The sequence below is a fragment of the Mya arenaria genome, chromosome 13 (assembly GCF_026914265.1).
Source record: "Mya arenaria isolate MELC-2E11 chromosome 13, ASM2691426v1".
NCBI lineage: Eukaryota > Metazoa > Mollusca > Bivalvia > Myida > Myidae > Mya > Mya arenaria.
This window is the reverse complement of record NC_069134.1, coordinates 47,792,984-47,809,734: the sequence shown is the minus strand read 5'-3', so window position 1 is coordinate 47,809,734 and position 16,751 is coordinate 47,792,984. Positions and strand designations below refer to the sequence as shown.

Sequence of the window (16,751 nt, the reverse complement as noted above, 5' to 3'; positions counted from 1 at the left end):
GCATTGTTTTGTTTTGATATAAAACAGTATGAATGCTACATATATGCACATTGAGAATAGAGAATGTTGTGTCTGGGCTGTAGCTTGGTCATGCACAGGGAGAATTTTAAAATGAACAGGCAGGTGCTTGGCACATAAAGACGATGTGTCACCTCTTAGGTCAAGGCCATCCTTGGAGGTAAATCATTTAGGAAAGCTGCATACATGCACATATGGTCATCCGGGCTGTATCAGGCTGTCAAGCAGGGGAATTAACTTGTCACAAGATGTTCCACCCACAGTATAGGTGGTAGTGTTCTGGCTGCGACTTGCATGTGGGAATTTTAAAATTAATTGGTACATATTTTAAGCTCATACAGGTGATGTGCTGTGTGCAAGACCCACTTGACTACTTTGTAGGTCAAGGCCACAATTATCAGATGTTTGTCACAAAGGTGACATGTCACGAGCAACACACAGGTCCTTATCTCCGGATGTGTCGCATGGGAGTCCCATGACCCTACCTCTTAGTTTATCAACCCCCTCAATTTGTTCGCTCTTCCTAAATGTAGATATATTCAGTTGATCTGTCCAGCCCTTAGGGGTACATTCAGCGCTTACAGTAACGGCTCTTGTTTGTACTTGTTTTATTACAAATCCTTAAGATTGCAAAGAAGTGTGAGCTTGTACGTGCGTCTTAATTGTTCTTAATTATTTGAAAGGGAAAGACTGTAAAAGCAATGCTCAAACAACATTTATTGTATTATTCCTCAACAAGTGTTGAAGAATACATTTAAATGCAAAATATGAATTAATAAATCGCAATATACAAAAACAATTTCATTTTATCCATTCTGATTGTTCTGTTCTGGTCTGATAGTCACAAACACATCATCTGTGATGTCTTTAGCGTAGGTCTCTTCAGGTTTGCGTTCATCCAGGGACTTCTTTGCATGTACGCGATGTATGTACTTCTGGGCAACCTGTCGTCTCAACATCCGGCGATGCTGCAAAGAAACAGTAAGAGTATGTGATAAAACTTAAGAAAGCCAATCTCTTAATACAATACTGGTTTGATCAAACAAATTAAAGGTGTAGCTGAAGCTGCTTTCTGAATCTGGGCATACGATCAGTGCTGAATCTATATCACTCTGCCAAAATCTTCGGAGGGGGGTAATAATTTAGATTAAAACATAATAATTTGACTGACATAAGAGCCATGGTCTTAGATAACTAATACATATCAGACAGCATGTCAAAGGCTGAATGTGTAAACATATTGAAGGACCTCAGACACTTGAATTTTCATAATGGTGAAGTCAACTTGCATAACCATTTCCTTTTATTGCATGTGTTAAGTATAAAGTATTCTAATAACTTAAATTTTCTAAATCAACATTGCACCCCCCCCCCCCCCGAACCATATTCAGTTTACTAAGTGAACACTACAGTAGCCTAATTAAACATTACTTACAATGTTGGGCGAGACGTAGTGTGGGTTAGTGTAGAGTGTGGGTCCACCAAAACTGCCCTCAAACATGCGGATCGGGTTTAAGACAAACCTCGGACCTATAAAACAAACAAATAGGCACAAAGTCAAACAAGCTGCACCATAATAGAACTCACTTGTGTTCAATTAAATGCAAACGTGTATCATACCTGTATATTTTAATCATTGCCAGTCACTATATAATAGATATATATATATATATATATATATATATGAGCTTAATCATTTAAAAAAACCCTCGGGTTGTGCAAGTTTTATCCATGCCATGTAGATAACATAATGCCCATTGTTAGCTGAAGGCAATGGCACAGTCCTCGCCTTTATACATATAAACAAAACCCATATTTTGAGCCAGCAGTACAAGCATTTAACCAGTGCATGGGTTGCGTGCTTCTGTCCTTGTAACTTGAATGTAGATGTGGTACCACTCTATAAAAGGTACTTCAAACAGGGACTGAAACAGTTAATAACGGATCCAGTTTCCCTTCTACCACACATTCACCAACCTATTTCTGCAAGAGATCCATCTTCTTCTAGGATCTGGTAGTTCCTGAACCAGATTCTGTTGTCTGACACCGAAAATGTGAACACATGGTCAAAGAATGGCTGACTTTTTGGGTGATGATTTGGTGTTCCAAATGTCTAAAATAGTATAAGAGAATTATACAGTGTAGGTATTACCAATGATATAAACACACGTTGCATACTAAACTCCTTTAAAATTTATCTCTGGTATGTTTGTACCAGTTTTCATTTAAATTTAAATAAATACTGGTACAAACATACCAGAGATAGCATTATAAATGTGTTGACAACATTCATCTTCTTAGTCAAACTTTTTATTGATGTTCTGGCAAAATACTAACAAAGAAACTCTTTACATTTTGAGAGTTACACATTCATACTATTAAAATTACAATAACATTAGAAGCAAAATTTACTAGTCAACTACTACTAGTAACATTACCAAACATTTAACTCTACAATTTTATTAACAAATGGAATTATTCACTGACTTGTGTAAAGAGCTCCTTCATCAACTTCAAGTGTGGTTCCTCGTCAAACGCCTGCAAGTACAGGGAGCAGAGTAAGTTACGGTAAGCAAGTTTTAAATACGAGAACTTTTTATACTCACACTTCACACACATTCTTCACACTTCATACGAAATCATACCAACGCAAAGTCGTACCATATCTGGAGAACTCGTCCCATATATATTCTTTTGTTTAGATGTCAAGTTTGAACCACACTACAGGTAATTGTATTTATTGAGAGCAAAGGCAGTATGTAATGTTTTCAAACTTTATTATTGAAGGTAATTTTTTAAAACATGGGAGAAAGATATTATTTTTACTTTTGGTAAAATTTTACTTGATGTGTTAAACATATAAATGGAACAAGTTTTCCATAGTGGTACAACTTTGTATTGGTTGAACTTCACTTGTAATCCTCAGTAGCAGTATAATGGATGATTTTTTTCAATATTATGGATAATGTGACTGGTGGAACAAAAAAATTCACTTTACAAGTCAGTGCGTGAGTGTATACAGAGGCGATATGGATATATCACAAACCTGGTCGAAAGTCAGTGCGTGAGTGTATACAGAGGCGATATGGATATATCACAAACCTGGTCGAAAGTCAGTGCGTGAGTGTATACAGCGGCAATATGGATATATCACAAACCTGGTCGAAAGTCAGTGCGTGAGTGTATACACAGGCGATATGAATATATCACAAACCTCATCAAAAGTCAGTGCGTGAGTGTATGCAGAGGCAATATGGATATATCACAAACCTGGTCGAAAGTCAGTGCGTGAGTGTATACACAGGCGATATGGATATATCACAAACCTGGTCGAAAGTAAGTGCGTGAGTGTATACAGAGGCGATATGGATATATCGCAAACCTGGTCGAAAGTCAGTGCGTGAGTGTATACAGCAGCGATTTGGATATATCACAAACCTCGTCGAAAGTCAGTGCGTGAGTGTATACAGCGGCGATATGGATATATCACAAACCTCGTCGAAAGTCAGTGCGTGAGTGTATGCAGAGGCAATATGGATATATCACAAACCTGGTCGAAAGTCAGTGCGTGAGTGTATACAGCAGCGATTTGGATATATCACAAACCTCGTCGAAAGTCAGTGCGTGAGTGTATACAGCGGCGATATGGATATATCACAAACCTGGTCGAAAGTCAGTGCGTGAGTGTATGCAGCGGCGATATGGATATATCACAAACCTGGTCGAAAGTCAGTGCGTGAGTGTATGCAGAGGCGATATGGATATATCACAAACCTGGTCGAAAGTCAGTGCGTGAGTGTATACAGCGGCGATATGGATATATCACAAACCTGGTCGAAAGTCAGTGCGTGAGTGTATACAGCGGCGATATGGATATATCACAAACCTGGTCGAAAGTCAGTGCGTGAGTGTATACAGAGGCGATATGGATATATCACAAACCTGGTCGAAAGTCAGTGCGTGAGTGTATGCAGAGGCGATATGGATATATCACAAACCTGGTCGAAAGTCAGTGCGTGAGTGTATGCAGCGGCGATATGGATATATCACAAACCTGGTCGAAAGTCAGTGCGTGAGTGTATGCAGGGGCGATATGGATATATCACAAACCTGGTCGAAAGTCAGTGCGTGAGTGTATACAGGGGCGATATGAATATATCACAAACCTGGTCGAAAGTCAGTGCGTGAGTGTATACAGAGGCGATATGGATATATCACAAACCTGGTCGAAAGTCAGTGCGTGAGTGTATACAGAGGCGATATGGATATATCACAAACCTGGTCGAAAGTCAGTGCGTGAGTGTATACAGCGGCGATATGGATATATCACAAACCTGGTCGAAAGTCAGTGCGTGAGTGTATACAGCGGCGATATGAATATATCACAAACCTGGTCGAAAGTCAGTGCGTGAGTGTATACAGCGGCGATATGGATATATCACAAACCTGGTCGAAAGTCAGTGCGTGAGTGTATACAGCGGCGATATGGATATATCACAAACCTGGTTTAAAGTCAGTGCGTGAGTGTATACACAGGCGATATGGATATATCACAAACCTGGTCGAAAGTCAGTGCGTGAGTGTATACAGCGGCGATATGGATATATCACAAACCTGGTCGAAAGTCAGTGCGTGAGTGTATACAGCGGCGATATGGATATATCACAAACCTGGTCGAAAGTCAGTGCGTGAGTGTATACACAGGCGATATGAATATATCACAAACCTGGTCGAAAGTCAGTGCGTGAGTGTATGCAGAGGCAATATGGATATATCACAAACCTGGTCGAAAGTCAGTGCGTGAGTGTATACACAGGCGATATGGATATATCACAAACCTGGTCGAAAGTCAGTGCGTGAGTGTATACAGCGGCGATATGGATATATCACAAACCTGGTCAAAAGTCAGTGCGTGAGTGTATACAGCGGCGATATGGATATATCACAAACCTGGTTGAAAGTCAGTGCGTGAGTGTATACAGCGGCGATATGGATATATCACAAACCTGGTCAAAAGTCAGTGCGTGAGTGTATGCAGAGGCAATATGGATATATCACAAACCTGGTCGAAAGTCAGTGCGTGAGTGTATACACAGGCGATATGGATATATCACAAACCTGGTCGAAAGTAAGTGCGTGAGTGTATACAGAGGCAATATGGATATATCACAAACCTGGTCGAAAGTCAGTGCGTGAGTGTATACAGCGGCGATATGAATATATCACAAACCTGGTCGAAAGTCAGTGCGTGAGTGTATGCAGAGGCGATATGGATATATCACAAACCTGGTCGAAAGACAGCAGTGGCCTTGAACCTTTCAAGCAATTCCCCGTCATCTTCAGTTCAGACATTGTGTGGACTGAAAACAACATCAATAAACCAGTCTTGACAATATCTGGTACTTATGGTATGTAAATTTACAATGTATATGCAAGAACTGACAGGAAGTCAAGTTTTGACATACTTATTTACATAAAGATGTATTCTAGAGATGAGGGATTAATGCAGATTAACACAATAAACATACTTGTGTTATTAACATACTTGTGTTATTTTGACTCGATTGAGAATAAGTAGAAGAGATAGTAAGTGTTCAGTGTTTCAGCTACTAAAGGCCACGATCAAGACCATGTAGCCTACATAGCATGTTTTGCATAAGAAATCATGTAAAGCTCACCATTTTCAATGAGGAATTTAGCAGATGGGCCTCGAGGACAGTTTGACACCCTAAAACAGTAGTAAGAAAACTGAATCAAAAGTACACAATTATCAAGTCACTTCCAATGCAAAATATAAAGTACATTGAGCTAAAAATTCTCATTGCTAATTACTAATAACAAGAGTTTAAATAAGTAATTGAAACACATGTATGAACCATACTAAGCTTATAACTTTTAATTTGCTTTTATTCATAAATCGTAATATATTGTATATGTATTGATATTTTCTGTTGACTGATATTTTAACCACAAGTCCTGTGTAATTATGCATGCTGGTTTGTTTGAAGGTCTGGTCTATTTTCCCAACTTCTTACATGTGTATCACCAGTCGGAATAAAGTGGGAATATTTAACTACTGAAACTGATCCAGCATTAAAGTACCACCTACCACATGTATAGATCCATCTTTTTCTTGGCCTCGAAATAAATACATTTGTTGCAGTTTTTCATTTCACAAATCTGGAAAATAAAAAATCATATTTTCAATACAAGTGGAAAAATAACAGCATGCCATCCATGCATATGTACATAAATCCATTCAATTCACTTAAAAACGATGCAGAATGGATATCCAATTATATCATGTCTCCAACATAAATGACGCAACGCCATTGGTCCAGGACTACCGTAGTCATGCGGTGACCCCATATTTTTCCATATTTGGTCATCAAATTTATATTGTACCAAAATGACGTCTATTCTCAGATTCAAATGAATAAATGAAACATTTTAGCAGGTGAACAGGTTGTTGACTTGATATATATGATTTATTTGAAATGTTCAACTTGTTGATTGAAATGATTTTTGTCTATGTTCAACATTCTTCACATTAATTTATAATCAACACATTCAATACCCAAATTATAAGCCACACTGAATAAGGGTCATGCTGGTAATTTTACTTGACAGCCCATTTACAGTAAAAAATTAAAATTACCTTTACAGAATGAATATCTTATGAAGTATGTCATCTAAACATATAGTGAAAAAAAACATTATAGTCATTGTTTTATGGTCCAACTTCACTGGTTTAAATTAAAGATGTGACATTCATAAGAATGTTTATCAAGACCGGACATACTGATATTTGCAAACATCCATGCCCTTTTTGCAAAAGAGGTCATGAACAGGTAAGAATATTCTAAATGCAAAATACAGGTGGTGTATTACCAGAAAGTTCCAACACACTGCATTTCAATCAGGCAAATGTTTCTTCTCTACTGTGTGAAGGATTTAATGATATGGCAGGGCTTCCGTTAAAGGAAGTTTGGAAGTATATTACTCCCTAGAAATGGGTTAAACTTCCAAAATTGATTTCTTGGAAGTACAAAAACTTCCATAATTTTGAAAAACTTCCAAAGTTGAAAGCTTGGAAGTAAAATATCAGAACCATTTGTCAATATTACTTTTACAATTCCAATCAGTTTAACTGTTTTTAAATAAAATGAATTATTATAATTAAATCTGTGAATTTGGCAAGTTGAAGTTGCAAATTATTTGATTTTTAATATACTTCTTGAAAAAGATATTGTATTCAGGAGACTTAAACTTCCACATTTCAGTGAAAAACTTCCAAAATTGATTGACAGGAAGTTCATACTGCCAGTTTCAAATTCTTAATGGCAGCCCTGATATGGGAGTTTCCCATGACTATAACAAGCCTCCAATCAGTATACAAAAAAACATTTTCTAGAAGGTTAATGATCCTAACTAGAACACTTCTCCTTAATATCAGGTAGAAGGGTACTGAGAAGTTTTCAAGAAACGTAATTCAACCTGTTCTTTACTTCTTTATTTATTATAATATTATACAAATACTTTGGTCAAATCACTTCAAAATATCAAAAGCACTAAACTCTCAATTGTAGACCCTACATGGTACAACTATTGAGCATGAACTTACCTCATTTATGACAAATAGTTTGTCTTTTCGATCCATCTTTGACTCTGAAATAAACAATTACAAAAACTTAGAACCCCATACTAAACTTTTTCATTATGTATTTATAAAATTCAATTTCACTACTTCAGGTAATTGTAAGTAAAACTTATAGCATAAGGCAATTGTCACAAAGACACTGTACATATTATGTAAATGTTCATGTAGATACCTGCTTTTGAGTGTGGCATCATTGTTCGAAGGTCTATCATCAGGTGTCTTGCCCGATGTGATATTCCACGTGAAGAAAATACCAATACCCTCTGTTTGTTTGTCCATTTTGTCTGCAAGAATGAATAAAATAAACATGTTATGCAATTTTTTTTTATTACTATCTGCAATTTTATGTCGAATGACTTACTCCTAAATAAGATAAATGCAAATAAATCTGAAAATAACCAAAACTAATGATTCCATTTCCTCATAAAAAAAATAAATTCTAACTTTTTTCATTATGATTGGATAATAAAAACTCAAGCCTTGGTTTTTAAGCATTGAATTAATGCAGCTTTAACTCCCCCAAATACCCATGTGCAGGTCTTTTACCAAGTGTATATATATATATATATATATATATATATATATATATATATATATATAATATATATACCCTCTTGACGATCAAACATTTCAAAAGCATAAACCACTGTGAGCCATAAGTGATCACCTGAATCCATCAAACATCTCAAAGGCATTTACAACCATCATAAGTGATCACCTGAATCCATCAAACATCTCAAAGACATTAACCACGCCATAAGTGATCACCTGAATCCATCAAACATCTCAAAGACATTAACCACGCCATAAGTGATCACCTGAATCCATCAAACATCTCAAAGACATTAACCACGCCATAAGTGATCACCTAAATCCATCAAACATCTCAAAGGCATTAACAACCGTCATAAGTGATCACCTGAATCCATCAAACATCTCAAAGGCATTAACCACGCCATAAGTGATCACCTGAATCCATCAAACATCTCAAAGGCATTAACAACCGCCATAAGTGATCACCTGAATCCATCAATCATCTCAAAGGCATTAACAACCGTCATAAGTGATCACCTGAATCCATCAAACATCTCAAAAAGTGATCACCTGAATCCATCAAACATCTCAAAGACATTAACCACGCCATAAGTGATCACCTGAATCCATCAAACATCTCAAAGGCATTAACAACCGTCATAAGTGATCACCTGAATCCATCAAACATTTCAAAGGCATTAACAACCGTCATAAGTGATCACCTGAATCCATCAAACATCTCAAAGGCATTAACAACCGTCATAAGTGATCACCTGAATCCATCAAACATCTCAAAGGCATTAACAACGGCCATAAGTGATCACCTGAATCCATCAAACATCTCAAAGGCATTAACAAATGCCATTAGTGACCTCCTGAATCCATCAAACATCTCAAAGGCATTAACCACGCCATAAGTGATCACCTGAATCCATCAAACATCTCAAAGGCATTAACCACGCCATAAATGATCACCTGAATCCATCAAACATCCAAAAGGCATTAACAAATGCCATTAGTGACCTCCTGAATCCATCAAACATCTCAAAGGCATTGACAACGCCATGAGCGATCACCTGAACCCATCAAACATCTGGAAGGCATTACAGGGTGTCCAACGTGAAATGTGTTCGCCGAATTTTAAGTGAGGGAAATTGTGTGAAGCCGAATAAAATGGCGGCGTGGAAAGGAATTTCGGTGTTTCAAGGATGTATTTTCACCTGGTAAGTAAGTTATATCACCTTTCTCGCAATATAAATACGCCTACCCGGAGACCACACGTGTAAGCGTCTCTCGGTTTTTTAACCTATGTTTCTAGAGGCCTTTACAAAAAAGTTATTGAATGTATAAGCTGAACGATTGATTGTTTACAAAGTGAAAATAGAAAATTGCGTGACTTGAAACTATGTTTTTTCGGCCCAAGTTTAGCATTCTTGTACCTGTTTTAGCTATTTGTTATTGAATATTTGCATTATTTATCTTTTCGACCGCTACTGCACTTACATGGGTATTATACGGCCGAGTTTTTCATGTTTAAACACCTTTTATGTTGGGCGCCAAAGTTTTTATGCAGTTTTTGTGTGAAGCAGAATCAGAATATACACAAAGATATTAACAACCGCCATAAGCGATCACCTGAATCCATCAAACATCTCAAAGGCCAGGGCTCTCGCAAGGGGGCGACTTGGGCGAAGTGGTCGCCTAAAATTCCCAGACTTCGCCCATTTGTATCATCAAAGCGACTTCGCCGAAAATTTTAGCACATTGTAAATCTGTCAATCAGTGAGTATTTGGGCAATGTCCCATTAGTCAAAACATCACAATAAGCCATTCATACAAATTGGTAATCTCCTAATCCGATAATTGGGCCGTGTCATCCAATTAACCAAAACATCGCCAGTAGGCGGAGCTATTGAAAGTTAACCAATCAGAATGTACATTCAGAAGACCCTGATCAAATGATACAAGTTCGTTAAAATGAGATAGAATTGGAGACATAATTATGAAAAATCGTGTCAAGCATTAATTTAAGTTAAAAAGTAATTAATATATGTATTGAACAAACAATGCAAGACATTTAAACATTGTTGCTTTTGAAGCAGACGGTCATAGCCATCTCTAGGTCGAATGTAGGACGAAGTGAACCACTTCCTAAGTGAACCAGGACTAAGTGAACCACTTGGTGAGACGAAGTGAACCATCTATATGTTATATAGGGAATATTCTCTTAATGAAATATTATGTTTCAGAGTTTATTTTCCTGAGTATAAATGATTTAATAGATGATATGGATAAATTGTTAATCATATCAAAGTGTTTATTTATTAGAATTATGTATTTTGATATAACAATGTTTTGAAAAAAGGAAAAGAAAAATGAAAAACAAAATACCTTTTTATTTAATCCTTATAATGAATATATTATCAATACATCCTACTTTGTTGAATTTTATTCCATATATGTTCAAAAATTCTCTATGTTTGTTATTAACACCTCAGTCACATACCAAAAACAAATAAGTGTGGGTGTTTCATGACATTTCGGCTGGATCCATCTGCATTTCGCTAGCATTCTAAAGATAATCTGAGCCTATGATATAATAATAACAAAATACTGAATTTTTAAACACCTTAGTAATAGCCAATAATGTTGAATGCATCAAGTAATAAATATCATAATGTTTATGCATCTCTTGTATTTATGTTACTATCATAAAATAGCTACTATACTAATTGTCATGAAGCTTAAAAGTCAATTTCTAACAGCTAAATAAACATCTTTAACAGTGTAGCAAATGTGTAAAGTCTTGCATTCAAATGGCGATAATTACTAGTTATTATCACCTTTCAGGCAGTGTGCCATCACACAATAGCCACTATATAATACATCATAGCCATCTCTAGGCGCTAAGAAAATCAATAACATGACGTATCACCAAATATTTGATTGGTTTTAGTGAAATGTTCACGATGAAAAATGATTTGTTAACACACAAAAATATTATTTTTTTGCTTTATGTAGAGTTTACTTACAGTAATTTTCTCCTGTCACAGTTACGATGTCAAAATAAATCGGCGAGATCGCCATTTTGTCAGAACAATTTTCCGAGTTAATTTTTCAACTTCCCATTATGTATTGGTAAATTTTTCATCAAGGACACTGATTAAAATGTCATTTGGTTCTTAAATATCAGCATATTTGAAATTATTTAGCCAGAGACAAGTAAATAACAGCACAGCTGAATGTGACATTCGTACCCTATCCCGAACGTACCAAAACAAGATTCGTCCCCCCCTACTTTATTGACAGTTCATTTATGAGGTCATTAAGATTATTTCAAATCCTTAGATGTATTTTTTTGGTTCATTTTAGATGCTATTTGGAGATAAACTATGTGACATTGACAAATACACTTTTGCTGAGCCAAAAAATGATACATTATTTTATGAACATTTTATATAGTTATAGCAATCAATTTGAATGTGAATGTAAACTGAGGTGTGTGGTATGGCATAGTTTTTGTATCAGGTGTTATGAAAAGTATCACTTCTCCCTAAAGTCTCCCCACTTCTCCCTAAATTGACTGAAGGGAGAAGTCACTTCTCCCAAAATTTTCAGCCTAGTGAGAGCCCTGAAGGCATTAACAACAGCCATAAGAATCATCTGAATCCATCAGATATCTCAAAGGCATTAACAACGGCCATAATTGATCACCTGAATCCATGTATTGACTACTGCCATAAGTGATCACCTGAATCCATCAAACATCTCAAAAAGTGATCACCTGAATCTATCAAACATCTAAAAGGCATTAACAACCGTCATAAGTGATCACCTGAATCCATCAAACATCTCAAAGGCATTAACAACCGTCATAAGTGATCACCTGAATCCATCAAACATCTCAAAGGCATTTACGACCGTCATAAGTGATCACCTTAATCCAAGATGTTTGATGGATTTTTCCTTACCTTTTTCTTATCTTATTTATATTTATCGCCAAATACTTATCAAGTTTATGTGCTCATGGGGAAGACGTTACTAATGTTGTTAGAACTTGTGTCCAACCCATTTGCTTTTTGAATACTCTATATTATTGTTGTAAATACTGATTATGTTGAAAGAAAAAAAGGCAATAAAATATGTTCAAATCAAAATTCAAATCACCTGAATCCATCAAACATCTCAAAGGCATTAACAACCGCCATAAGTGATCACCTGAATCCATCAAACATCTCAAAGACATTAACAACCGCCATAAGCAATCACCTGAATCCATCAAACATCTCAAAGGCATTAACAACGGCCATAATTGATCACCTGAATCCATGTATTGACTACTGCCATAAGTGATCACCTGAATCTAATTATTTGAGGAGCCAGGAAGTAAGCAAGCGATTATTTTCTTCCCTTTCCTTTTTCCCATCCTGAAAAAAATATATTTTGTTCCTCTACCCAGGTATAAAAAACAGAGTTGGTAAGTTGGGGTAAGTTCAGTCAAGTTATATTCTAATATCATTTTTACACTTAAAACCATTCAATCTGGGTGAACATGCACAAGATTGCTCAATAAAAACAGGTTCAATAAACTAATGAACATAACCCAAAAGAGAATGAAATATCAGTCATAAAAAATGTATTCAATTTCAATGAAAAAAATATATAAGTGTCTGTGCAAAAATAAGAGTCCGTACAATAATTAAGGGCCGTTTGGAAACAAGAAACTTTTTTATTAAGTCAAAGAATATTTGCTTTAAGTCAAGCAATGATCTTTTCCACCTGCTTTATCATTGGCCAAACCAGAGCTGTTCCACAGGGTCACGGACACTACGGACCATGGACAATACGGACCAGACACTACGGACCAGATTTAGGGACATTACGGACCAGATTTAGGGACATTACGGACCAGATTTAGAAATTTACGGACCATGATTTATATTGTTTTTAAACATTTGTTTTTTTTTAAGTATTCACTCACTGGTCTGAAATTTGTTAATAAATACTTGAATATTAGTGCTCAGTATGACAATTATCTTTAATGTAACTGAAAAATCCCATGAAATTCCAATGTTAAACATCAATGTACCGTATTATATCATGCATAGGACGCACTTTTTTACCCCCAATTCTCGTCTTAAAAATTGCCTGCGTCCTTTCTATGCTATTAGAATTTCATCTGTTTTTTTCCAAGTCCATTTCAGGTCGAAAATATCGGACCGGGGAAGAACGCGGTAATAGTAAGTATCTGTACTGCGTCACCGAAAAGAACAACTGACGTAGGTAAAATCACGCAAGTGAACACACGCAGAAATATATTTAATGTTTACTTTAAAATGATTTATTGAGAAATAAATTGAAAAAAAAACACGAGTGTTTACTTTTTTATAAAAGGGACGCTACTCACAAAATCTCGATGTGAGTCAGCACTTTAACTGGATTGAGTTATAACGGTAACGGAAATCGGGAAAGGAGGTAAATATCAATTAATCGTTGTTTATGATTTTAATGTTTCGATATTTTACAAAACATTTTGTATGTAACTGTTTTAAAAAATTGATAAAGGAATGTGCATAACGTTAAGTAGCATTATTGTCACTATCAAATCTTTTCAAATGTGCGAAGGTGTGAAAAACACCCGCTGTCTGTCATTAGAAAAACATCAATAGAACAAACTATTGTGATGGTAATACCTTATGGTTGTTTGTTCGCACTTTACCCGATGTGCCTTCCGCTGGCAAGGCTAATTAACGACACTTAATTATGCCGACATGCTTTAATCCGCACAGCGACAAGCCTTATCAAAACAATCATCAGTTTTGTTGCGATTGCAACGGTTGCAACTGTTGACTGTCATTCAGAAGGCATGTCGAGACTATTGCAACGGTTGCAACGGTTGACTGTCAGTCGGGACTATTACGGCATTTGTATAAGTCTTATAATATGCGTAAATGTTCTCAAAATGTCAAGACATATATCATTGTTGTGTACGCTAAATTACCAAAATACGACGATAATTATCGAAATACACAAGACAGTTATCAAAATATGCCTCATATACAATTTTTTGTTTGTTTTTTACTTCAATATATATGTTATAAATACTTGACCAACCTCAATTTTTCGGCTCCGATTTTGACATTTTTCCGCTGCGTCCTATCTTATATATTAAGGGTTTTTACCCGTTTTCTCAACTATTTTTTTGCCTGCGTCCTATCTATGCTAGCGTCCTATACATGATATAATACGGTATTTTTAATAAAGTATAATGATAATTCGAATAATAATGAATAATAATGAACGTAATATGTGTTTATCTTATAATTGTAAATGTGAATATTAATGTTTTCATATGTGATCGATTGCTTTCTGAAATAAACTTTGAATAGTCATATTTGTTTGTTTTCCGTTTCATCTGATTTAATTGAAAGTGCGCCGTTACAATGGGTTTTCACACTTTTATGATTGCCAATTAAAGGTTGTCAGTGTAATGTTTGTTTCTTTTGTAATATACCGCCGATAATTACGTGTACAATTATAACTAATTAAGGCAACAGAAATTGCCAGTTTTAAAAATCAGTTTGCAAGAATTGCAACAAACACACATCGTTTATTGTTTATATGTAAACACTGATATGTTCTTATATGTGCTCGATTTATTTTGGTAAATAAACTGTTTTGGGTTCATGTAAACACTGACATGTTCTTATATGTGCTCGATTTTTTTTGGTAAATAAACTGTTTTGGAACATATATCTTCTGTTGCTTTTAACTGATTTAACTGCCGATCTATTCGAATTTCACGCGATTTTTCACAGTTTTATGGAAGATATAACGTCATACTGAGCACTAATATTCAAGTATTTATTAACAAATTAAAAACTAATGAGAGAATAATTAAAAAAAAATGTGTTAAAATCATGGTCCGTAAGTTTCTAAATCTGGTCCGTAATTTCTAAATCTGGTCCGTAATGTCCCTAAATCTGGTCCGTAATGTCCCTAAATCTGGTCCGTAATGTCCATCATCCGTAGTGTCCATGGTCCGTAGTGTCCGTAATTCGTTCCACATAAGCATGAAAGTATATTCTCCCCTATTTTCTGACTTTTCTATTCCTTAAATAAACTTCAAACTCCACTCAGAATGATTGTGTTTATATTTTACCATAACTCATGAGGTATCTAACCTGAACACTGATATATAAAATCAATGTGTCTTTTCATTCTATTAAATGCAATCTTAATCTCAATGTTTTAAATAGTAACAATTTGAATCAAAATCTGCAATATTGTTTGACCTGTGACTGTATTGCCTGCCAATATCAAAGCAACAAAAAGATATAACAGAGTCAGTCATCCAAACTGGGACTAGGAAAGTACATGCTGATATCGCTGAAAGCTAGTGTCTGATATTGATCACATCAACATTGCAACATCAACAAGAGGAAACCCACTTGCATGCCTTTGAAACAAGAGTAAATTCTATTCAATAAAGATTCTGTGCAGACACAATGGGATAACCACTCGAAATATTATTGGCTTCTTTTTTCATAACAATTATTATAATCTAAAATTCCATTTTGAACATGGAAAATACAAAAAATAAAGCAATCAATATGAAGCTGTTTATTTTCATGAACATGTTTAGCCTGCCAAATATCAAAGCATCAAAAGACTATAACACTGCCCTTCGAAAATCGACAAGAGAAAGCCATGTTTACAAGGAACTTTGACCCCAAGACAGTGAAATTGTTGGTGGATGTTCGCACAAATATTTCAATATATGTGTCAAAATTGTTTGCTAATGTAAATATATGTAATAATTATTTGAACCAAATTTTATTATAACATTACTAAACTGTTACAAAAAAGTTCAGTTCTGAAAAACCTGTCTAGCCTGGCAAGGCAAACTCATTACCTCATGTCCTACAATGTGGTAATGGCTGTAAAATGGTAAATAACATTGGATAATGGTTGTTTTGCTAAAAAATATTTGATATTATAATATTTACAAACTGCCTCAAGTTTTACAAAAAATCATTCTAAGCAAGTTGTTTACATATCTATGTAACATATTTTCGCGACAAACGGCAAAATACCAAAAACCAATTTCAAGTTCACAGAATCAGACCTGTTTCAACGGTGGTTCGTCAGAACTGATAACCGGCTCTAATATAACTTCGTTATCATCATCTTTCTTTCCTGAAGACGGCTGTTTTTGTTCAAAAACTTTTCTCGATCTTTTCCCCATGTTTTCGTCTACCATTTACTGCGGCGCATCTTTTAATAAAAAATAATATTAAAATGAAACTCAATAGCTTGGTGCATATTTTCAGTTCTATGATGTGTCTGAAAATATTTAAAAGTGTAATCTTTGTATGACATATTATTCATTTAGACATAATTTAATAAATATTTTATAAAATAATTCGGAATTCTTCGGCCATTTTGCATCGAAGACAACGTGGAAAATGGCCGAGGAGTTCCGAATGTAATAAAATTATAACAACTTTACATCGTTTTGAGATATTTTTTGTAGTTC

General features: G+C 35.4%; 1 protein-coding gene across 1 annotated transcript; it reads right to left on the bottom strand.

Annotated features, from left to right (window-relative positions):
• Positions 1-722: 722 nt before the first annotated feature.
• On the bottom strand, positions 723-16,504 carry LOC128212916 (ribosome biogenesis protein BRX1 homolog). Its single transcript, XM_052918309.1, has 10 exons — positions 16,341-16,504; positions 7,851-7,962; positions 7,643-7,686; positions 6,128-6,198; positions 5,697-5,746; positions 5,305-5,378; positions 2,506-2,556; positions 1,996-2,131; positions 1,454-1,548; positions 723-986 (listed from the first exon to the last, which is right to left on the bottom strand). The coding sequence occupies exons 1-10, from the start codon at positions 16,473-16,475 to the stop codon at positions 825-827; spliced, it is 930 nt and encodes a 309-aa protein (XP_052774269.1). The 5' UTR covers positions 16,476-16,504; the 3' UTR covers positions 723-824.
• Positions 16,505-16,751: the final 247 nt, after the last annotated feature.

What these genes read in the sequence shown, in the direction of transcription:
- LOC128212916 (XM_052918309.1), bottom strand. Translation starts at nt 16,475, where the DNA reads ATGGTAGACGAAAACATGGGGAAAAGATCGAGAAAAGTTTTTGAACAA. An exon ending in GATGCCACACTCAAAAGCAG is followed by an intron (nt 7,687 to 7,850) that starts GTATCTACATGA and finishes TGTTTATTTCAG; the next exon opens with AGTCAAAGATGGATCGAAAA. An exon ending in CACTGCTGTCTTTCGACCAG is followed by an intron (nt 2,557 to 5,304) that starts GTTTGTGATATA and finishes CTGTACTTGCAG; the next exon opens with GCGTTTGACGAGGAACCACA.